This window comes from Notamacropus eugenii, chromosome 5 (assembly GCF_028372415.1).
Source record: "Notamacropus eugenii isolate mMacEug1 chromosome 5, mMacEug1.pri_v2, whole genome shotgun sequence".
In the NCBI taxonomy this organism is placed as follows: Eukaryota; Metazoa; Chordata; class Mammalia; order Diprotodontia; family Macropodidae; genus Notamacropus; species Notamacropus eugenii.
In genome coordinates, this window is record NC_092876.1 from 50,271,071 (window position 1) to 50,295,503 (window position 24,433).

The 24,433-nt window shown below is 42.3% G+C and overlaps 1 protein-coding gene across 2 annotated transcripts in view; it reads right to left on the reverse strand.

Moving 5' to 3' along the window:
• Positions 1-24,433, reverse strand: part of CIROZ (ciliated left-right organizer protein containing ZP-N domains) — a 56,990-nt gene that overhangs the window by 16,750 nt on the left and 15,807 nt on the right. The window contains exons 2-6 of one of the 2 annotated variants that reach the window (XM_072608844.1): positions 14,595-14,683; positions 11,717-11,815; positions 7,869-7,993; positions 5,875-6,012; positions 507-545 (exon numbers count right to left, since the gene is read on the reverse strand). In XM_072608844.1, the coding sequence (XP_072464945.1) occupies positions 507-545; positions 5,875-6,012; positions 7,869-7,993; positions 11,717-11,815; positions 14,595-14,613 (420 nt within the window). In that variant the 5' untranslated portion in view covers positions 14,614-14,683. Of the gene's footprint in view, positions 1-506; positions 546-5,874; positions 6,013-7,868; positions 7,994-11,716; positions 11,816-14,594; positions 16,208-24,433 lie in introns of those variants that run through there. The other variant, XM_072608843.1, reaches the window with a different exon arrangement.

Below are 24,433 nucleotides of genomic sequence, written 5' to 3' on the forward strand. Positions count from 1 at the left end.
GTGTCAGAGGTAAGATTTGAATTCAAGTCCCTGATTCCAAGTCCTTCACTCTGTTCACTCTGCCTCCCTCTCTCCTCTGCCCTTTGCCTTAGGTCACAGACTCCCAGTGTTGGAAGGACCAGGAGAGATCAGTCATTCTGACCTTCTGCCCAACCCCACTGAGGAACATTTTCCCCAACATCCCTGACAAACTCTTATCCAGTCTCAGTTTGAAGACTTGGAGGTTTTCACCCCTGGCCTGAACCAACCCTCACAGTCCTTTGATGTCCTTTGGGTGGGCAGAAGGGGAAAAAAGGATTGGCCACTTGTTTATATTCTGTTTGCACATCATTCACACAGCTAAGGGGACAAAGAAATGCCCTCAAGATAGATACCAGAGACCAAGGAAGCTGCCTGGGCATCTCTCTGGCTGGAGAAAGGTACAAAATGCCAGGCAGGAAAAGGCTGGCAAGATATGTTGGCAGAATCCAAGGTGGGGAGGGGGGTAGAAAGAATGCCTCACCTACCTGTCGGCTGGCATTTCCCTGGGGCATCGGCCGAGAAACCTACAGAAAGAAGAGGAGGGAACGTTGGTCTCTCCTGCAAGCAGTAAGCAAAGGTGAGTGAATAAACCGTTTTCTAAGTAAACATCTAAAAGCTGGCAATTAGAGCAGCAGGGGGCCAGACAAGAGAGGAAGGTTTCAGCCCAGGATGCTTGCTCATTAAGACAAGAAAGTCATTTATGTTGGGGACCAAAGTGTCAACAGTCTCAGCCATAGAACCGGGGAGATGTCTCTAGCTGCCTGGGGCTGTCGGAAGCCTCAGGTGCTCAAGCTGGCTTCACTGGAGGGGAACCAAGGTAGGGCAGGGGGGGAAGGCAGGGGAGGGAGGGAGGCTGGGCTGTGGCAGGGATCTAGGAGCAGCCACAGGGATAGTGATCAGGAGCCTGAGGGGATTCAATGTAGGTGGGGGAAGGAAAGTATTATAAAATCAGGACCAAAACATTTTCCGTAGAGTACAGCAGGACATTAAAATCTAAAATCGCTCCCTTAGGCTCTCCCTTCACTTCTAAAATCTCCTGTCTCTTTCCTTTCCATTTTAGGTCACACTTCCTCTAGACATTAGCTTTCTCATGGTTTCCATCTTCCGATTCTGTCCCTCATTCCTGAATGTATTCCTTCCTTCCCCACTTAGAATCAAGGCTCAGCTCCTTGAGGCCTCCTCCATGAGGCCTTCCCTGATTTTCCATTCCCCCTTGTGATATTACAGGATTGGGAGTGGGATTTCAGATTTGGGATTTCATCACCAGCATGGTGGTGCCCTCTGCTACCTTGTATCAGCAATTAATCTATAACCTAATAATCTTAGAGTTGCTACACGTGATATAGAGTTTGTGTTTCTTTCTCTGTATTTCCAATGTATTCCTCCCTAGAATGTAAGATCCTAATGGGCAGGGAGTATTTGGGTTTTGTGTTTGAATCCTCTGCGTCTTTGATTCACTTATAACGTAGGAATTACTTGAGACAGAGAGAGACAGAGACAGAAAGACAGACAGAAAGAGACAGACAGAGACAGAGTCAGAGAGAGAGAGAGATACAGAGACAGAGACACAGAGAGACAGAGAGAGAGACAGAGACAGAGAGAGAGAGACAGAGAGAGACAGAGAGAGAGAGAGAGAGAGAGAGAGAGAGAGAGAGAGAGAGAGAGACTTCCTCATAGTCCAACAGCTGGCATATCATGAGCCCCAAGACTTCAAGCTAAAGAGACCTCAGACGATTACCAGTGCAATTTCATCATTTGACATGAAGAAGACACAACCTAGGGATTTGCCTGAGATCACATAAGAAATAAATATTGGGGGCAGCTGGCCCTGCAGTCAGGAGGATCAGAGTTCAAATCTGTCCTTAGACACTTACTAGCTGTGTGACCCTGGGCAAAGTCGTTTAACTGTGAGAAAAGAAAGAAAGAAAGAAAGAAAGAAAGAAAGAAAGAAAGAAAGAAAGAAAGAAAGAAAGAAAGAAAGAAAGAAAGAAAGAAAGAAAGAAAGAAAGAAAGAAAGAAAGAAAGAAAGAAAGAAAGAAAGAAAGAAAGAAAGAAAGAAAGAAAGAAAGGAAGGAAGGAAGGAAGGAAGGAAGGAAGGAAGGAAGGAAGGAAAGAAAGAAAGAAGGAAAGAAAGAAAGAAGGAAAGAAAGAAAGAAGGAAAGAAAGAAGGAAAGAAAGAAGGAAGGAAGGAAAGAAGGAAAGAAAGAGAAAGAGAGAGAGAGAAAAAAAGGAAGGAAGGAAGAAACAAATAAACAAACAAGGAAGGAAGGAAACAAGGAAAGAAGGAAGGAAAGAAAGAAGAAAGGATGAAAAAGAAGGAAAAGAAAGAAAGGAGGGAGGGAAGGAAGAAAGAGTAAGTAAGAAAGAAAGTAGAAAAAGAAGGAAGAAAAAGAAAGAAGGAAAGAAAGGAGGGATTGAAGGAAGAAAAAAGGAAAGAAAGAAAAAGAAAGAAGGAAGGAAAAAAAGAAGAGGAGAGAAGGAAGAAAAAGAAATAGAAAGAAACAAGGAAAGAAGGAAAGAAGGAAGGAGGGAAGGAGGGAAGAAAGGAAAGATCAAAAACAGGATTTGTACCAAGGTCCTCTGACTTTGGAGTCAGTAGTTTTTCCAAAGCTCCTTTAGCTCCAACTTTCTTTTGTAGCCTCCTTTTTTGAAAAAGAAGCCTTCCTCCATGGCCACTACTGCTAGGAACCATGAACCTTCCTTGTGCTCAATTCCTGGCTAGTTTTCTTCCTTGAGCGTCTGAATTTGGAGCCAGGGAACTTTAATTGGAATCCTAGTTCTACTACTTAGTAACACCATAACCTGAGATGAATATCAATTCATTTCTCTGGGCCTCAGTTTCCACATCTGTAAAATAAGATAGGCTGGTGCCAAACTCAAACAGAAACTGATCCCTGCAGGCCATATATTGCCTTAGAAAACCACAAATTAGCGTTATCTATATTGCCTTGTATTTTTATTTATTTTGCTCAACATTTCCCAATTACATTTTAATCAGGTTCTGGATGCATTCAGCTATTCTGCAGCCTCTTGCAGCAGGCAGGGTTGTGAGTCTGGTACCTTTGAGATTACCTGTAAGGTCCTTTCCAGTTCCTATCACTTCCTATGATCTCATCCTTGGATGTTTTTCAATAAATTAATCAACAAGCATTTCTTACTTGCCAACCACGTGCCAGGCATTGTGCTGAGTGCTGGGGGTACAAAGAAATAAATGAATACAAACTCTGCCCTCAGGGAGCCTACTTTCTCCAGGGGGGAGTTGACTCGTCTCCAATCTAGTCAAGACTCCTCTGGAATCTTCACCGAGAAGAAAGGTGAGAAAGACTCCATTGGCCAGTGATGGAAGGAAAGCAAGATAATGGCCAATATTTTTTCAGCTTCTACATCCTTGTCTTGACTTATTCCCAGTTTCAAATTGCTTCGCTTTGATTTAAGGGAGGGGGAGGAAAGAGGAGGAAATGAGATTACAGAGCGAGGCTGGATTTTAGGAGGAGGGGAGACAAATTCTAAATAAGAAGACGGGGAAGGAAGCATTTCTCAAATACCCAGAGACAAACACTCAGGGCTCTTTAAATGTCTGCAGCTGAATCCTTGAGTACAAGGTTATATTTAGGTGCCTGTGGACATTCATTAGAGCCTCTGGGTCCCCTTTGCTGGGAGCAATAGCTAATCAGTACATTGAGTTTAGGGGCACCCCTGGGCACACTTAACCCAGGGCAATGGATAGTTATTGTACTGCACTGCGTGCTGTGCCTATGGGCACACTTAAGTGAGCTGAGCTCGATAGCTGCTAGCTGGGCACCGGCTCTGTCTACACCCCTGGGCACACTGAGCCATCAGCAGGGGAGAGCCAAGTGCCCACTGCTGCATTTAACCAAGGGCAGTGCTGGCGTAACTGGCTTAATTAAAACTTAATGCAGGTTCAAAGGGCAGCCGAGAAAACGGGTTGCAGAAATTGTGCAGAATGAATCAATCGATTAGGTGAGGTGTTCAGGAAGGAGAAGCGTGCTAAGAGAAAAGGGCCTGGAGATGGGAGGGGGTGGGGTACTATAATTCGTCACTGTCTTTTAGGGAGGCAGTGTAGCAAGCTGGCAAAAAATGCTAGATTTAGAGTCAAAGCACCTGGGTGTGAATCCCAGCCCTGCTAATGATGAGATGGACAATCTTAGACAAGTCACATCGGAGCCTCAGTTCTTCATCTGCAAAATGGGCATTTGGGATTAGAAGGCCCTCGAGGTCTCTTCAGCCCCAAATCTATGATTCTTTGATCCTAATGCTTATTTCAAAGAAAGTAATTTCTCTTCTTGGAATCTGTGGGAAAGTGGACTTGTTCAGTTGTTTCAATTGTGCCTGACTCTTCGTGACCCGATTTGGGGTTTTCTTGGCAAAGATACTAGAGAGGTTTGCTATTTCCTTGTCCCACTCATTCTACAGATGAGGAAGCTAAGGCAAATAGGTGAAGTGACTTAGCCAGGGTCCCACAGCTAGTAAGTGTCTAAGGCTGGATTCAAACTCAAGAAGATGAGTCTTCCTGATTTTCCAAGTCCAGTGCTCTATCCATGGCATCACTTAGCTGCCCTAGTGAAGTAGATAGCACACTGGATTTGGGTCAGAGGACATGGGGTATGAACCCCAGTTCTAACTATATGGGATCTCAAACCAAGTTTGCCACAACTACTGGAAAGAACGTGTTTCTCCTGGGATGCCACTCACCATCTGTGTTACTCTCCAAAACAAAATACCACCCCCTCTACTGGCCTCCAATTCCCACATAGATTTTCCCTCCTTGAGGACAAGGACTGTTCTGCTTTTTGCATTTGTATTCTCAACTCTTAGTACAGTGCTTGGCACATGGTAAATAATAAATGTTTTTTCATTCATTCATTCAAGCTACTTCACCCCCCTGGACCTCAGTTTCCCCATCTGTAAAATGAAGGAGTTATATGAGATGATCTCTAAGGTCCCTTCCAGCTCTAAATCTATGATTCAATTGTTCCCCTTTAAGTAAAATCAGACAGCTGGGTGGCACAGTGGATAGAGTGCTAGGACTTGAGTCAGGAAGATCTGAGTTCAAATCTAGCCTTAGACATTTACTAGCTGTGTGACCTTGGGCAAGTCACTTAACCTGAATTTGCCTTAATCCACTGGAGAAGGAAATGGCGTACCATTCCAGCATCTTTGCCATGGACAGCATATGCTATGGTCCACAGGGTCACAAGGAGTTGGATACAACTGAACAACAACATATATAAAATCAGGTGGTTACCCACTTCAGGGTGCAAGAGGTATTATCTACAATAGATTGTAAACTCCCTGAGCACAAGGCCTGCATTGTTTTTGACTGTGTGTCTCATGTACAGAGCCCTCAGCACATAGTAGGTACTTTACGTTGAACTGAACAGGAACCTCAGGTTTAGAAAGTGCTTTGGGATCATTCTAGAGAAATCCTCAACGGTGGGATCCAGTGTTTGCTACCGCTACTTGCTCTTCTCTGTAGCAGGTCTCCTGGGCGATTTATTAATGAGCCACACCGATCACAGGTTGATGGCCACCATATCGGCAGGCCTGGTATGGGAAATAACCAGCCTCTGTAGAGTTGGTCTTACAAAACCAAACCTCTTGAGTTGGAATTCCCCTGGGTGAGACATCACTGTCATGAGGAAGAACAGCCAAGCTCTTAGTGCTGCCTCCACTGGCATGGATGTAGAAGGTGTCAGACTGTGCAAAGAGCTAGCTTTTCTCCTTGGACCTCGGAGCACGTGAATTGCCATTTCCAATGAGCAGGAGGTCATGCACAATTAATCTGAGGGCAGAGGAAATTCTGAAGCAGCAAACACATTGGGATCCCTTTACCTGAATGGCATCTGGTCCACAAAGGATGCTGACTTGTCTCACTTTGGAGGTTATCACTGGACACTTCAGGATGTAACTTTGCCCAAAACTTTTTACACCTTTCTGAAATATCCTGATTTCCAGTAGGTAGTTTGATTTCTGTAAGTAGATTCATCCATGAAAATCAAAGAGGAAAACACTGTGAACAGGGAGCTAGGTGGTACCGGGAATAGGGGGCTGGACTCCGAGTCAAGAAGTCCTGACATCAGTTCCTGTTCCAGATGTTTTCTAGCTATGTGACCCTGGACAAGTCGATTAACAACTCTGCCTCAGTTTCCTCCTCTGTAAAATGGGGATAATAGTAGCCCTTACCTCACAGGTAATGAGATAGTGTCAAGTGCTTTGTAAATTTTAAAATGTTACATAAATGCTAAACATTATTAATATGGAGACAGCTAGCTGGCACAGTGGATAGAGGGCTGGGCCTGGAATCAGGAAGACTTGATTTCAAATCCAGACTCAGACAATTCCTAGCTGTGTGACCCTGAACAAGTCACTTCACCCTATTTGCTTCAGTTTCCTCATCTGTAAAATGAGCTGGAGAAGGAAATGGAAAACCACTCCAGGATCTCTGCCAAGAAAACCCCAAATTAGGAAATTGTGTCTTCTTAAGTGCTGCATTATCGTTGGTGCTGTGTTTTGTGTATGGTGTTTCTCTGCCACTACAGAGGAGAGCACTGAGTCTAGGGTTAAGTTTCTCCAGATAACTAAGAATAAATTTTAAATCTAATCAGATGCTGAAAAATTAAACTGCCGTCCGGCTTTAGTTTTTTCAAAGATCTATAAAGAAGTTGTTAGAAAATATTTGAGTTAAAATCTGCCTGTTTAAAAAAAAGAAAAAGGCCCTAAATGGGATCATGAAAAGTCATACACAACCAAAAACTACTGAACAGCAACAATTATTAACCTGGGCCAGAAGCAATTCCAAGACTATAATTTACACATTCTTCTATTTCTTCAGAAATGGAATGTACCAGAACATTCATTCATGGGTTCATGGGTTCAGGGACTTAGAACTGTGGGAGACCTCAAAGGTCATCTGTTGCAATCCTCTTCTTTAAGAGATGATGAAACTGGTAGCCATCAAGGTAAAATGACTTTCCCAAGGCCACACATTAGGATTTGAACCCAGGGCTTCCTGATTCCAAGTTGAGTACCCTACTCACTATGCCATGCTTCCTCTCTTCATTTGACACCCATTTATTAATCATCTACTACATGCCAGGCACATTGCCAGTCAGTATAGACAAGGACATAAATGAATCAGTCCATGACCTTAAGAGTTTACATTTTATTAGGGGTAAACAATATATACACAGAAAAAATAAAAATAAAATCTATTCAAAATAGATACAAAATAACTTAGGGTGATAGGCGCAGCACCTGAGAGAATCAGGATGGGCCTCCATCCTGGCCCTTGGGCAAAGCCTTGAAGCAACCAAGTTTCTATCAGTCAGAGGTAAGGAGGGAATGTATTCCAGGTATGTTGTTTAGTCATTCTCAGTCATGTCTGACTCTTTGTGACCCCATTTGGGGTTTTCTTGGCAAAGATACAGGAGTAATGGTTTACCATTTCCTCCTTCAGTTCATTTTACAGATGAGGAAACTGAGGCAAACAGAGTGAAGTGACATGCCCAGGGTCACACAGCTAGGAAGTGTCTGAGACTAGATTTGAACTCAGGAAGATAAGTCTTGCTGTGGTACCACCAAGTTGCCTCATTCCAGGCATAGGGGACAGGATGCCATGTACAAGCAACAGTGTCAGTTAATTGATTAGCATCTATTCCTCCTTTAGCCTCCTATATTTTATAAAGCATTTCATTGCTTTTGTGTCTCAGAATGGAAGTATCTCAAGAGGTAGTGGATCATTCTTCCCAGACTTTATATAAAAGCCATGGAATACTAATCTATACTGAACAACAATATTATAATAGCCAGCAAGAAAAAAGACCCACCTCTTGCTGCACAAAGCAGGCTGTGTAGCGTGCTTGGAAAATATAATTGCCAGCTGAGTCAGGGTGCAGGAAATAACCACACCTGGCCAGGAAAGAATTCAGCCATTCCATGGACTCCCAGTTCACTGACAAGATGAAAGGACAGACCTGGATTAAAATATTTTCTCTGCTACTTATGGCCTGTATGACCTTGGGCAAGTTACTCTCTGGGGTCTCAGATTTTTTTTTTGTCTATGAATGGGGGGGAGTGGTTTATAAGGTCCCTTTATGGCTCTAAATTTATACTTCCATGATCCTAAATATGAGAGGGCTCTTTGTCTTAACAAGAGGCAGCATGGTGTACTGGAGAAAGCACTGGTTTTTGAGTCAGGAAGCCTTAGATTTAAATCCCACTTCAGTCACTGACTAGTTGAGTGACTTGGGGGTTCTCTGTTTCCTTCTGGGCAAAATGAGGGGGTCAGACTCAATGATCTCAAAGGTTCCTTTTGGTCTAATTCTATGATCCTATGATCTACCTGGATTAGGACAAGAAAGTACCGATAAGGGGCTCCTGAGACTTCCAGATGATTTAGAGGAAGTTTTCTTACCCATGGGTCTGTGAGCTTGTCTTTTCCTTTTCTTTTTTTTAAACATTTTGATAATTCTATTTCAGTATAGTTGTTTTCTTTTGTAATCCTATGTAATTTATTTTATACAGTTAACAACATTATTCTGAGAAGGGGTCAGTCCTCCACAGGGGTCCTTGACGCACAAACAGGTTAGGGACTCTTGATTCAGAGATGCTTGAGGGCACAGGACTAGAGGACCTCTGAAGGCCCTTCCAGTTCTCATACATTGTTGCATTAAATGCCTTTGCTTTGAACTAAGTATGTCTTCTGGATGATTCCTAAAAACCAACACATCAGAGGGGGCTCAATGGCTTTGACTAGCAGAAGATTCTAACCCACAAAGAACCTAGTCTTGGGGTAGCTATTGGGGGGCCCATGAACAAGAGGCACCTAAAATATTATATCACAGAGGATAATGTAGTATTTTAGAGAATTATTCTTAAGATCTTTACACCAAAGAAAACCCTGATAAGCTACCATCTTTCCTAAAATGCACTTTAGAACAAGATCAGTGTTATGCCTTTGGCAAAGGAGAGGATATGAAAGGTACAGCCTCACTGGGGAAATAAAGTGTCTAGGTCTAGATGTGCAAATTGACCCGGCACATTTTTGTTTTGCCTTCAGCTTTGCACTTTGTAAATATTTGCCTGGCTCCATGCTGTTTGCACCTGCCTGCTGTCCTCTTAAGTTTATAGAAGACAGCAGGCAGCATCATTTCCTTGATCCCACCTGGTGGTGCTGGGGCCTTGGCTTGAAATGAAAAGTATCTCGTGAAAGCTACAGGTGTCCCTGACAGGACCTAAAACTAATGGTCTATGGCTGGCCGCTGCGACTAATTCTCTGATTATTGACTTTATGATTTTACGCTTAAAACTTCTTTATAATAACACACAGAAATGTTTAATGGCCTCTATCCGGGGCCATAAAAATTACTTATTGAACAAGCGTTTAAGAACTATTAATCTATTGTTTTCCATTAATAATAGCCCACTGAAATCTAGGCGACAGCTTAATGTATCCAGAAGATTTCTTCTTGGAAAGTGGCTTTTTAACACACAAAGCCAGAGCCTTCAAACATGGCTTGTTCGTTTAGCTGCTGACTTTCTCACCCATGAACTGACTGCCTGACTCTTCCGGGCCCTTTTAGACCTTTGGTGAAAAAGCAGAAGGCTGACAGGTTTGCCATCCCTTCAAGGAGAGGATCCTGGATTTCCAGGGACTTTGAAAGTTTACCTAGCCCAGGCCTCTCTTTAGAGGTTTTAGAGGGGTAAATGACACTTTGTCGATGGTTGTATGGCTAGATTTAAACCCAGATCTTCCTTGCTACACATGTAGCACTTTACCTACTACACCTCCGTAGAGAAAAGACTAGAAACCCTTGACCCTCAACTTCAACCTTTAGGTGGAGATGGGGAAAGGAATTCCAAGTATCCCTGGAATGGAGTTTAGAGACAAAATAGCTTAAGGGACAGGAGCATGGGCTTGATTATCTGGAAGCCTCAGGACCCAGTTCTGCCTCTGACATTTGCTAGCTGTGTGACCCTGGACAAGTATATTAACTGCTCTGAGATTAGGTTTGTTACTCTATATAATGAGGGACATAATTCCTGTGGCACCTCAAATGGCTGTTGTAAGGTCCAAATGAGATCATGTAAATAAAACTGCTGTCCTCTTGAGATTGTGAACTTTAAAAAGAGATCTCTCTCTCTCTCTCTTCCCTTTTTCCCTCACTCTTCTCTCTTTCTTTGACTCTCTCTTTCTACCTTTGTCTCTTTCTTCCTCCCCTTCTTTCCTCATTCCTTTTTCATCTCTCTCTTCTCCTCTCCCTCCTCCCTCTTTGTCATCTCTCCTCCTCTTCCTCTCTTCTCACTCCCCTCTCTGTCTTTCTTCCTCCCCTTCTCTCCTCATTCCTCTTTCATCTCTCTCTTCTCCTCTCCCTCCTCCCTCTTTGTCATCTCTCCTCCTCTTCCTCTCTTCTCACTCCCCTCTCTGTCCTTCTTCCTCCCCTTCTCTCCTCATTCCTCTTTCATCTCTCTCTTCTCCTCTCTCTCCCCCTGTCATCTCTCTCTTCCTCTCCGTCTCTCTCCTGACTCCCTTCTTTCTGCTTCTCTCTCTTTCTATATAGATGTGTAGATGTATATGTATACTATGAGGAGAGTGATGGCAGTAGATTTCTTTGAGCTTTTCTCCTTATCCTTGTTTCTGCCCCACCCCAGCACCCTGGCCCTGGATCTGGTACAAGGTGGCATTCCCATACAATCAACATTTTGAGCTTACCCCATTCCCTTTTCCCTCTGTTGGGGGATTTCTGTGGTACCTACCATGGCAGTTACTGCTACTCTGGGAGTATAGTTACCTCAGTAAGCATGGAATCCCTTTCTAGGTATGCAAGGATGCCCAGGATCCCCCTTTCATCTCTTGACTCATTCTCCTCCACAGTGGTTTTTATTTCTGAGATCTTTGACAACCAAGAGGGTATTTCTCAAGATGATAGGATCTCAGACCTACAGCTGGGAAGGATCTCTGAGGCCATCTGGTTCAACTAGCCCATCTTACAGATAGGGAAACAGGACCAGAACAACGAAAATGATACACAGAGGTAGAAAGCACCAGAAGTGGGAATTGAATTCAGGTCCTTTACCCCAATTCCTCCTCAGCCCTAGAGGTGCCATTTATATCTTTCTGAGTAAGAGACAATCTAGAGCTTTCTGAAAGAAGAGTTCTAGATGGAGGAGAAGGAAAAGCTGGGTTCCAATCTGCCAGTGAGAGTAGCTGCAGGACTGGCCATATCACCTAACTTCTCTGCTCCTCCCATTCCTCATCTGTAAAATGGGGGGATAACACCTGTAATAATCACCATCCAGGATAGGTGTGATACCCTAGTGGATGTCTGAGAAGTGCTATTTAAGCCTCAAAGCACTATAGAAAGGTCAGAGATGCTTATTCTTGGCACTCTCCAGGTAACAATGCCCTCTTTTTCATTCTAAATTTTAACTGATTTACTGGTGCCTTTCTTTCTTTTTTATATTATTATCACTTCTTCCAAGATTCTCCCCATCCCCACAGAACCCTCTCTGACATCAATGAAATGCATCCAAGCAAAACAAATGAAGTCAATGGTCATGTGGGAAAAACGCATGCCTCATTACACACCCATAGTCCACCACCTTTTTGCCTAGAAATGAAAGGCATCCTTCCCCATCAGCCCTCTGACATCACAAGTGTGATATTACCCCTTACCTGGCACATTCAGGCTTCTGGACAGCCACTGCTTCAGCCCATGGATATGGCTCTTAGGGATCCATAGTGCCATGTAATCTGAGAAGCATTCAATGTCATCTATCGGAAGCAAAAACATTCAAGAGAGAAAAGAGCTTTGAGGTGCTGAGCACTGGCCAATGAGTAGTGAGACGGTAAACTTCTGTTATCCAGAAAGGCAAGTGACTAAGAGATATCACATACACCACAGATCATAGATCACAGAATATCAAGGCTTATGGAGAACTTGGAGTCTGGAATCTGGACAGAAGAAAGTCTCTTTCAATTGCCCTAAGTCATACGACTGCTGGATTTCATGAGAAAGGACCTGGGGTCAAATCCTGACATTTCCAGCTGTCCCATCCCTGGGATTCAGCTTAATTATCCAGATTCCTAGTCCACTGTTTGTTTGGTTATCAAACTGGGCTTCTTCCTGTTCCTCATGAACATCACTGCATTTCCCACCTCCGTGACTTTGCACAGGGTGTGACCCATGCTCAGAATGCACTCCCTGCCTCTTAGATTCCCAAATTTCCCTCACTTCAGCTCCTACATGAAACCTGTGTTGATGTCCCCAGTTTGGTTGCTAGTGCTCCTCCTCCAGCCTGTATCACTTTGTATAGACTGTACTTATTTTTCACGTACTTATATACGTACCTCTTGTTTTCCGTGATACTTCTCCCTCCTCCTTGAGAACAGGGTCAATTTTTTTTTTCTGTATCCCCAGTACTTACTTAGCACAGTGTTTGGCACATTGTAGGTACTCAGTACATACTCGTTAATTGCTGGATTTTGATTAATTCAAAGAATTAGAATACAAATTCAACATGGGCTGAATATAATTTAATTTTTTAATTGATGATTCAGAAGGTTCATGAGGATCTCCCAGGGTCTCAGGAACATCTTTTTGAATATGGATTCATATTGTTCAGATGTAGGAGGTAGAAGAGGTTGGGGGGTATATCTTTTCTTACCCTTTGGACAATGCCTTTTAAAAATTAGTCCCTGATATTAGCCTGTTCGCTTGTCATCAGATAATTAGAACAAATTCCATTTTATGGAAGCTGTTCAGTGCTTTGGAGTCTGGATAAAAGGACAGTAATATTTAACACCTATGAAAAGACTCGGCAAAGCACCTTGCTCACCTTGTCTCATTTGAGCCTCAAGATAGCGCAGGGATGTCGGTTCTCAGAGGTGAAGTGACTGGCCCAGAGTCACGCAGCTAGTAATATAAGAGATGGAATTTGAATCCAGGTCTCCCTGACTCCTGGTCCTGGACACCATCTGCTGTGGCATGCTAGATCTCAACATCAAACAAGGTAACTTGTGAAGTGGGAGACTGAGAGGAGGGCCTTTGTTCCATGTCACATAAGACAGTGTAGCAGAAAAGAAAGAGTCACAAAGAGAATGGGTTCAGGTCCCAACTCTGACACTAGCTGTGTGACCTGGTCAAATCACTTAAGCTTTCTGAGCCTCAGTTTCCCCATCTGTAAAATTGGAAATAATAATGCCCATCTCATAGAGTTACTATGAAGACTGAATGGGACGATGTAGGTAAAGTGCTTTGAAAATATTAAAGCACATGTGCTTTATTATTTTTATAGCGCTTTACAGGTATCACAACAACTCTAAGAAGTAGGTGCTACGATCATACCTATTACTGAGATGAGAAAACTAAGGCAGACAGGGGCTAAGTGACTTGCCCAGGGTCACATAATTAGTAAGTGAATGAGGCTAGAGTTGAAGTCAGGTCTTTCCTGACTCCAAGTCCAAGTGGCTCTACCACCGACTGCCCATGTAACCTCGGGCACAGCTGTTTAACCCCTCTCTCTAGACTTTGGTGTCCTCCCCATGTAAAGTGACAGGGTTGGTTAAGATGATTTCTAGAGTCCCCTAGAGGGCTGTGATTTTATGAAACATGCATTTACATAATCCTTTCTCGGAGAAAGGTTTGGCCAATGGAAGGGAGTGCTTTCTTGTTAATGAAAGGCCTGTGATGGAAAAAGTCAATAAAAGTCAAATATATCATAGGTTTAAGTGCTAGGAAGGACCTGGGAGGTTACCTAAACCAACCCCTTCTTTTTATTAAGGAGGCCACTGAAGAGAGAGGAAAGGGCCAGTGACTTTCCTAGGGTCACCTAAGTAACAAGTGTTAGAGATGGAATTCAAACCCAGGGCCTCTGACTGAATAATAAGATCAGAAATTCAGAACTCAAAGGGACCTTAGAATCCATCTATTCCACCCTTTCCATTTTACAGATTAGGAACAGAGGCAGCCAGATTTGAATCCAGATCCTGTCACTGCCTCACAAAACAAAATGAAGGAGTCAGATAAGATGATCTCTAAGGATCCTTACAGACTTCTGAGTCATGTGACCCACAAAACACATTGGCTTCAAACCTTTTGTTGTTTGGTCATTTTTCAGTTGCATCTGACTCTTTATGACCCCATCTGGGGTTTTCTTAGCAAAGATACTGGAGTGGTTTACCATTTCCTTCTCATTTTTATAGGCAAAAAGGGTTAAGTGACTTGCCCACCGTCACACAGCTAGTTTAAGTGCCTGAGGTTGAACTTGAACTCAGGTCTTTCTAACTCCAGATCAGGTGCTCTTTCACCTAGTTGCCCCTCCTCGAGCCTTAACTGCCCCAGAGTAGAACTAGATACCAGAGATAAAACAATTGCAGCTGTATCTAAAGACCCTCTAAAGTTCTGGGATTCCCCAAAGTGACCACACATTCCCTGCCTTAGAAGTCCCTCCACTATAATAATTTAGGATCATTACCCTGCTCATCAAGGGAATCTCCTGGAGGTCAGCGGCTGCTGTTGCCTCCCAAGATGTCAAAAGGCTGATTTATTTACCTGTCGAAATTTCAGTCATTTGGTCTGGCCTGTCCTCCTCCGAATTGAAAGAAAGAGCCCCTGGGACAGCACATGTCAGACAGATGACCCTGTAATGGAGGAAGAAAAGAGAAGGAGGCTTGGGCACAGCTATGTGGGGAAGCTGGTACCAGCCACCTGAGGTCATTGCTACTTAGCAAAAAATTTGAGATGCCAAATTGCAGGGTAGGGTCATATGACTAGCATGAGGACTGGGAAGGGGCTCAGAGAACCTCAAGTCTAGCCCTTTCCTTTTACAGATGAGGAAACTGAGGCACCAAGAGATGAAGAATCTTCCCCGAGATCAAATGGGCAGGAAGCAGCAGAGCTGAAACTTGAACCCAGGGTTTTTGGCTCCAGATCCAGCCTCTCCACCATAATGGCCCTCAGGAGTGTGTGATGCAGTGCTGAAAGACAGGGCACTGGGGGCCCTGTCCAGCATACCCTGTCATTGATTGGACAGGTCCTACTGGCCTTTGGGGAAGGGTTTCTACTAGGCAGCCAAGAGGAGGATCCAGTCTGGCCAAGACGAAAGTGCTCACTTACCTGGAGTGAGGATCCAGGCTCAGCCCCCAGCACGGCCCACTGGTTCTTGCGTCTTCCTTTGGACCTTACAGTTAGAACTATCCATTTTTGTACTCAGGGCAACCACTCCAGAAATAGCTTTCAAATCAACTTAAAGATCAGTGGAGGGAGAGGAGAGATCCCAGGAGTATATCTCAAGTCCACTATGCTGGACCAGGGGGAAACTTAAGTGCACTGCTCTCTTTGCGGGGAGAAGCAAGGGGACAGGGGAGGAAGTGGGCTGTCAATTTCATATTTTAACTAAATATCCTTATGCACTAGGCACTTATTATTTTAGTTGTTTCTACACTGCCACACTCATGAAAATGTGGTCAGTGCCCTCTAAATTCCAGAAGCCTGGAAACAAGACTCAAATGCCCCACCCTAGTTACTTCTTCACTGGTTTTGGATGGCCCAGATAAATGAGTTTCAACGAAGTGCATATGCTCAGCCTTGGTGCTATGCACCAAGAGATCAAGCAGGAACTGAACAGTCTCAGGACATAAGGTAGAGCTCACTACCAGCCAGGAAAGTAACACAGCACTTGTCAAATCAGCCAAATCTTTACCTAATGATGTCCCACATTCATCCGACTCATTTATGGGGGAGGCAAAAACCCTTCCCAAAGCAGAGAAACCTGCCACGCCAAGAGAAGAAAGAGCCACACAATTGAGAAGTTTTCTATTCTTTTTCAATGGAAGGAAACAATGAGCTTTCTTCTAATATGCCCTCCTACCTTGGTCACCCCATTAGTCAGAGGCCTTGGAACCCTCTGCCTTCATTCAACACCCAGTGGGAGAAAAGGTTATTATTATTTGATTAATCCACAAAACAAAGACCTGGCCAGTGCAATTGCACTTGAAGGAAGGTTCTCTGAGGGAGAGTAAATCTGAAGCTAGAGAGGAGGACATTAACTAAGAAAAAAAGAAAGCTGGGGAGGCTGATGCTAGCATCAAGTACAGAGAAGGGAAAGTCTTTTTCCTACTGTTACATTCAATCCAGATTAAACAAGGCCAGATGGGGATACTCCCCTGCCCCCTTCGCACCCCCAGTTATATCCCCCACACTACAAAAAATCCTTTAAAATGAAATAAATGATAAAGTGCTGGCGAGGACATTGGTCTCTTTCTTTTCATTAGTGCTAAAATGCCTGGGAAAGGACAAACTATGTTTATTTGCAGACTCAGTGAAATTCAAACATGCCTTGTTACACCTGACACCTTGAAGAATGTCTCACAGATTCACTGAATCTCAAGGTTGAAAGAGACTCCAGGGTCATCTACCCCAACCTATAATGAACAACATTTCCACCAAGTGGTTATCCAATGTTTTAAGGTCTCTAACAGCAGGGAACTCACTACTTCCCAAGGCAACTCATTCCACTTTAGGATAGCTCTTACTGCTAGGAAATCTTTTTCTTATATGAGGCCAAGTTCCAGCTCTCCATCCCTCTATAGCTCCTGGTTCTGCTATCTAACAGAACAGATTCAATCCTTGTTCCATATGCCAACCCTTCAAATATTTGAAGTCAGTGGTCCCACCCAAGACTTCACCATATTAAAGACCCCCAGTTCCTTCAGATGATTCCCCATGAGGCATGATATCCAGGCCATTTGCCATCCAGTCAACCTCTTCTGAATTCCCTCCAGCTTATTAATGTCCTTCCTAAGATATTCACAACTGGATGGTGTCTAGCCAGCAAGGCTCTCATCGAGTCCTAGATACTCAGCCTCTTTTAGTGAAGTCCAAGATTGCTTGAGTTTTTTGGCTAAAAAAAGCATTTTCCTGGAGAACAGTCTATTTTTCTCTCAGAGTTGGACACAACAGAAATGACTGAACTCCCAAGAATTTCAGAACACTTCATAAATAAACACAATTCTGGTAATTTGACAAAGGAAACAGCTGAGTCACCATGATATGGAGTGAATAAGTCATAATTACTAAAGCAGAGAATCTAGAAGCTAGGCCCTAGGACTATTTTCCAACCATAGCATTGTAGAGTATTCCAACAATAAATATGGGGGACCCATGGCCCAGGGATCCTGGTTCTGGGCTCAGATGGACCAGGTTCCATCTTGGAAACTACCCTAAAAGAGCATTCTCTCTTTGGTTCATGCTTGCCCTCACTCAGAATTTACTCCAAGAATTTTCTAATAGAACTATTTGTGTCTAGGTTTCCACAATTATGAATAACAGGGTCTCCAGCTCCTATACAAGTACTTAAGTTAACAGACGTTATCAGGTATAGGACAGCTTTTCTATCATATTTTCTAGAATATTTATTTTATTATATTGTTTATCAAAATATTATCATACTGTTCTATCATATTATCACATGAACCATAGGCCATATCCAGCTGAAACATAGCCAGCTCATCTCAGTCTCAATCAAACCATTTCTATAGCTTCTAATTGAACATCATTTCCTTCTAACACAATTTCCTTCTCTCTGATTTGGGGTTGAGAGATTTGGATCTCTTACTAAATTTTGGCCATTCCAAGGGTTGTCTGTAAATTCCAAAGGACTCATAACGAAAAATGTTATCCACCTCCAGAGAGAACTGATGAACTTGGAGTGTAAAACAAAGTACAATTTTCTCACTTTCTTCATTTTTCTTGCTTTTTTGTGACATGTAATATGGAATGATTTCCATTTATAATGGATCACATTGCTTGCTTTCACCAAGCGGGAAGCACAGGATGAAAGGAGAGAATTTAGAACTCAACATTTTTTTTAAAAAAAGAATGTTTAAAAATATTAAATATTTTTAAAATGAAAAAATGTTGTCTTCCTATGATGTTCCATTCAAGGGCTACCACCTCCATGAAGCCTTCTGATTTCCCCAGATAAAAGTCTTCTCCCTCCTCCAATTTTCCAAGAGCATTTTGTCTGTATCTTTCTCCTTTACCCTAATCATTTCCTACTTTGCATTATACTTATCTAGGTACAGGTGACATTATCACTACCAATAGAATGTCATTTTTTATTATTGTAGCCCCAGCACTTGCATTGGATTTATGGGAGGACACGGTTGAGAGTCAGATAAAAAGGTCAAGCAAAAATGAGTTGCAATCTGTATCATTGGAGGGAATGTCCACAATGATTTCAGACCTACTGGAAACCTGGAGTGACACCACCACTTAACACATAGTCTTGGCACATAGTAATTGGCGCTTAACAAAAGTTTCGTGAAACCTTTGCTGAAGCTCTTAGAAATGGACTAACCACCCGCCTGATCAAGGGCTAGTAGGGTTGTCTTAGTATCCTGAGGCTGTATTTTCCATCCTCTTTTTCACTAAGTCAGGGGACACTTACCAGACTGTAGCGGAGGGGCCCTTCATCTTCATCCCTCTGCTGGTTCTTCTCTAGTCTCAGGAGGAGAATTTATCCAGTTGCCATGGGCAGAAACAACAGCCTAAATGAAAACTCAATGCCTCTCCCCTCATCCCATACCCTACATTTGCAAATCATTCCTGGTTTGGAAAATCCTAAGTTCAAAATGTCACCTAGGTGTTAGAAAACAAAGAAGAGAGAGAGAGAGAGAAGGAGAGAGAGAGAGAGAGAGAGAGAAACCAATTCCAATTTAGTGAGACTGTCTGCTTTAGCTGCAAGGGCACATGAAATAATAATAATGAGGAAGATAATAAAGTAATTCCTCAGAGCTTACATCTGAATTGTTCCATACTCACTTGGCAAAAGTTTATGAATGATGAACCGAGAAGCTCAAAGGGATCTGGGTAGTCATCTTGTAGATGAAGGGGTTCATGGACCTACAGGCCCATGCATAGATTTCCAGAGGGAGGGAAGGGACAAGGGGTCCATGAATTTGGATGGAGGTGAAATGACATCTTTTTAATTGGTTCCCTTTGTAATCTACTGTATTTTATTTTGTGCATTTATAAACCTGATTGCAAGGAATCCATAGTCTTCATCAGACTGCCCAAGGGGTCCATGGCACAGATCAGACTCACAATGCCTAGACTAGACTGACCCCTACCTGAACAAGGGTCCTCTTTGCAGCATTCCCAATAAGAGGTTGTCCAATCTTTTTTCTGAACACCTTGAAAGACCAGGAACCCTCTTTCTCCCAAAGCAGTCTATTCCACTCTGGGCTGCCTCCAATTATTAGAGATTCCTTTGAATCCAGCCAAGATTTCTCTCTTTGCAGTTATCGCTCAGTATTCTGAACAGAATATTGTCATGCTCAAGTTATAATGTCAATGGGCAAAGGGCATCACTGTCCAGCAATCCTATCAATAATCTTTCCTACAAAGGTAGTGTGGTGTAGTAGCAAGACCCCTAGACATATCACCAGGAGAAACTTGGGTTCAAATCCCACATCAATTCAATTTGATAAACATTTGTTAAACATCTGCTTAGCTCTAGGGTAGAGGCTGTTAATTTTTTTTGGTGTCAAGACCCCTTTATACTCCTAAAAATTATGGAGGACTTCAAAGAGCTTTTGTTTATGTAGGTCATATCTATTTACATTTACCACATCAGAAATGAACATAAAATTTCTAAATATCTATTCATTTTAAACAATTGCAAACCTGTTTATTACACGCTAACATAAAAATATTTTTATGAAAAAACTATATTTTCCAAAACAAAAACAACTTAATGAGAAGAGTGGCATTGTTTTACATTTTTTGCAATTTTTTTTTTCTGTTTTGTTGTTCAGTCATGTTCAACTCTTTGTGACCCCATTTGGGTTTTTTGGTTTTGTTTTTTTTTGCAAACTAGAGTGGTTTTCCGTTTCCTTCTCCAATTCATTTTACAGATGAAGGAACTGAGGCAAACAGGGTGAAGTGACTTGCCCCGGGTCACACAGCTAGTGTCTGAGGCCAGATTTGAACTTTGGAAGATAAGTTTTTCTCACTCCAGGCCAGGCACTGTATCTATCCATTGTGCCACTAGCTGTCCTAAATCTTTTTAATGTTCAGCTTAATGAAAAACAATTAGACTTTATCTTTTTCAATCTGTGGGGTTATTTTGTGTTTGAAATCTATGACTTCACACAAATGTGTAGCTTGAAAAGGAAGGAGGATTTTAACAGGCAAAAAATATCTTGATACTAAAATACAAATAGTTTTGATATCACAGACCCTCTAAAAGGGTCATGGGGGCCCCATAGGGTCCTGGGACCACACTTTAAGAACTCTGCTCTAGAAGTACAAAACCAATTCTTATTCATCCTGTGACCATGGGGTAGGGCTAGAACTGGAGAGAAAGGGAGAAGGAAAAGAAAAAGGAGAGAGACCGTAGGTTCTCCTGACTCCCAGTTTTGAGAGAGAAGGTGGTCATTTCAGCCTCTCCTGAGGCTGATGAAAGGAGAGCAAGACTGAGGGAGAAGCCAGTGTGAGAGGCACTGGCAGTCTCTAAGATTCCAATACTTGCTATGCTAGAGACTTCAGGGAATTTCCCCATGTGAAATGCGTTTTGTTCTCTGTCTCTGTTTCTCTGTCTCTGTCTCTCTCTCTGTCTCTGTCTCTCTGTCTCTCTCTCTGTCTCTCTGTCTCTCTCTCTGTCTCTCTGTCTCTCTCTCTCTCTCTCAGCTAAAAAGTACATCCCCTCGACTAATAATATATTTAAGGAAGCAAACAGATACAAACCTAGCCTGTTACCTTCTCTTTCTGAGGAAAATGGAATAGCCAAATATGGCCCCACTCTTCAGCTTCCCTAACTAGTGGGAGGAGTCAAAGACTGCCTTGGAAAAGTGTAGGAGGAGGAGATTCTAGAAATATCTATTCTTGCCTCACTGCTAGCCAAATCTAAACAGACTCATGATTCTTTAGTTGTTTTTCAGTCATTTCTAACTCTTCAAGACTGCTTTTGGGGTTTTCTTGACAAAGATATTGGCGTGGTTTACCATTTCCTTCTCTACCTCATTTTACAGATGAGGAAACCGAGGCAAACAGGGTTAGTTTACTTGCCCAAGGTCACATAGCTACTAAATGTCTGAGGTCAAATTTGAATTCAGGTCTTCTTGCCTCCTCTATCTACCGTGCCACCAAGCTGCCCAGACGCATGAGGACATACTTAATTGACAGGGGTAAAACCGCACCTGTGACACTCTTGTTATACTAATAACCAAACAGAAGAAAATAAAACGTTGAGATATCCTCTCATACCTATCAAATTGATAAAGACAACTGAATCCAATGAAATTCGGTACTGTGCTGGGGGCAGGCTGTAGAGAAATGGGTGTACTTATTCATTGCTAGTGGAACTGCAAACTTACATAACTTTTTTAGGTCGTTCTGGCAGCGTGCGATGAAAGCTACAACATTAACCATGCCCTTTGACTTGGTTATTCTATCGCTGGATTATACCTGGAGGAGTATCTTCAAAAACAAAAGAGCTATTTAAAATTTTTTCATAGCAGCATTACATGTAATTGCAAAAGAAACAAAGAGAAGGAAACTAAATGCCCAACAATAAGGGAATGGTTAAATGGGTTAATCGCACATTAATTCAATGGTAATTAAGACCTATGAGTATCAGAAATGCAGAAAATCTGGAAAGAACTATATGAAATAATGCAAATCAAAAAGTAAAATCAGAAACACCGGGCAGATGCATACTGATTGGAAGCACATACGAGAAGGAAACAATGAAGAAACAATGACTCATGATGCAGTCAGCCAAGAAACATTTATTAAGCACCTACTATGCGCCAGTCTACAAAGCAATCCCTCCTTGGGATATGAAAACAGGTAAAAGACAGTCTCTGCCCTCAAGGAGCTCACGTTCTAGTAGGAGAGACAACAAGTAAGCAAATATGTAGAAACAAGCTGTATACAGGATAAATGGGAAATAATTATAAGAGAGAAGGCACTAAAATTAGGGAAGGCTTCCTGTAGAAGGTGGGATATTAGTTGGGACTTAAAGGAAGTCAAGGAGGTGATGAACAGAGATGGGGCAGAGATGAACCGAGAGAAAGCATTTCAGGCATGGGGGAGAGGCAGAAAGAATGCCTGGAGGAGAGAGGTAGAGGGCCTAGTTCATGGAACAGCCAGAGACCAGCATCAAAGAGGTCTGAGCATCAGTGGATTTTGTATTTGATTCTGAGGGTGATAGGGAGTCAATGAAATTTATGGAATGGGGTTGGGTGGGGGGTGACATGGTCAGATCTTCAATTTAGTAAAATCACACTGGGGGTTGAATGGAGGACCGATTGGAGTGAGGAGAAATTTGAGGCAGGCAGACCCAGACTTGTAGTGACTGAAAAGTTACGACATGTTCTATGTTGAAACGTATTTAAATGTACAGTTACAAAGCAAGTTTAACTAGTAGTATTGAAATTTAATAATCTTTTATAAAAATATTAGGGAGGCTTCAGTATCTCCTCACTTTTTCCTCCTACGGACTCAGAAGCAATGAATTCAGGCACTCATTTTGTTTGTGGGTTGGGTTTTTTTTTTTCACTTGGGAATGTCACCACATACATTCAGGCTTTGGAGTTCTCCGCCACCTTACTCTCTCCGCTTAGATGTCTGGATCTTCCCAACGCCCTAATGCCAATAAGCTCTTCTTCCTATCCCCGCTCTCCCAGGCAACACTCAAACATTTACTAGTTTACTAGGAAATGCCAGTGAAGACTATGATGTGACATTTAGGGATTCCAGTGTGGTCACCAGTCAACAGGACATGTCAGATGTGAGGCCCCCTGCCAAGCCAGAGAGAAGTAAATAGGAAAGTGATCCTTTGGCTGGGTGAGAGCTCAGAGGGGCTCCTTAGGAATCTTTGAACCCTCAAGTTCTTAAAAGGGCCATAGGACATTTCACTCCTTCCCACAAAGTCTCACACAGGAATGCTAAGGTTACCCACCCCTACCGTAATGTCCCTAAACATCGAAAGAAAAAGAAAATAGACAAGAAATAGACAAAGCAGGTTTTCTAGTCCCAATTCAAATTTCTCATTTTATAGGGGAAAAAACTGAGGCCCAGTGATCAGGTGAATGACCTGCCCAAGATCACATGGATGGTTAGTGGCAGAGATAAGATTCCCAGGTCATCTGACTACAAACCTACGTCAATGTCCACTGCACCCTATTACATTCCCTAATTAAATTAATTAATTAAACTTGCATTTATTTATTTATGTGAGTGTGTTTTATTTATTTAATACAAATTATTAATTTCTCCACTGACATTTTTTTCCAAAACTATTTATCTGTTTTGCTGCTTTGGAGGCTTGGGTCCCAACGATACTTGTAGAATCATTTTTGCCTCTCTGATTCTCAGTTTGCTCATCTATAAAACAGGGCTAATAATCCATCTATGGCTTGAATGGGATAGGGAAATAAAGTACTTTGTAAACCTCTAACAAACTGATAGTATAGGTGGGCTAGAAGGCCTCTCATACTGCATATAAGGAAACTGATCCCTAGGGAGCCTAAGTACCTTGCCCAAAACCACTCATAGGTCCTTGAACCCCGGATCTTACACATCTCCAAGTATAGTCCCCTATTGTGCTCTTAAGCACAATTTTTATCTCTTTCTTTTCCTGTTTAGTCAAGTTGAAAATTATTTTTCAACTGCTTTTACACAATAGATGTAAATCATTGGGTGTTGGCTACATATGTATATTATCACACCCACACTAGGTTTTCATCATGGGTTTATTAATACCCTCCCTCTCTTTCAAACAAGAACTTGCAAAATCCTTTTTAAACTGGATGTTATTTTGTGAGCCGAACTATTTTCCGCCCACTCTTCAAAGCAGAAACTGTGGACCCACTCATTGGCTCCTTTTCATATGCTGAGATCAAAGGTCAAGTTCTCAAAGTATTTTAAATTAGCTAATTTCTAGAAGGTTCATCACAATTATGGTCATTTTGCAGATGAAGAAACTAGAATCCAATTTGGCAAACATTTATTGGGCGCCACCTGTATGCAAAGCATTCGATTCAGCAAACGTTTATTAGACACCGATTATACGCATGCATGGCATTTTTTTTTTTATCCACCTTACTTTTCCAGTATGAACTGGCAAGCCAATTAACTTATCAGTACATAATTCCAGGAGGGACACTTAAAATATACAGTGAGTTGGGTCCAAAATTGAATGAAAAGAAAAGAACAGGCTGAATTATTTAGAAGGGAATGCTACAGTGTTTTTAACGATCCTGAGTTGTTCCTCCATCCAAAGACCTCTCTTTTAAAAGTACAAATGTTCTGCCAATGGGCTGTATGGTTATGAATCATGGAACACCACAATTACCGAAGAATCAAATTTATAGATAATCCAA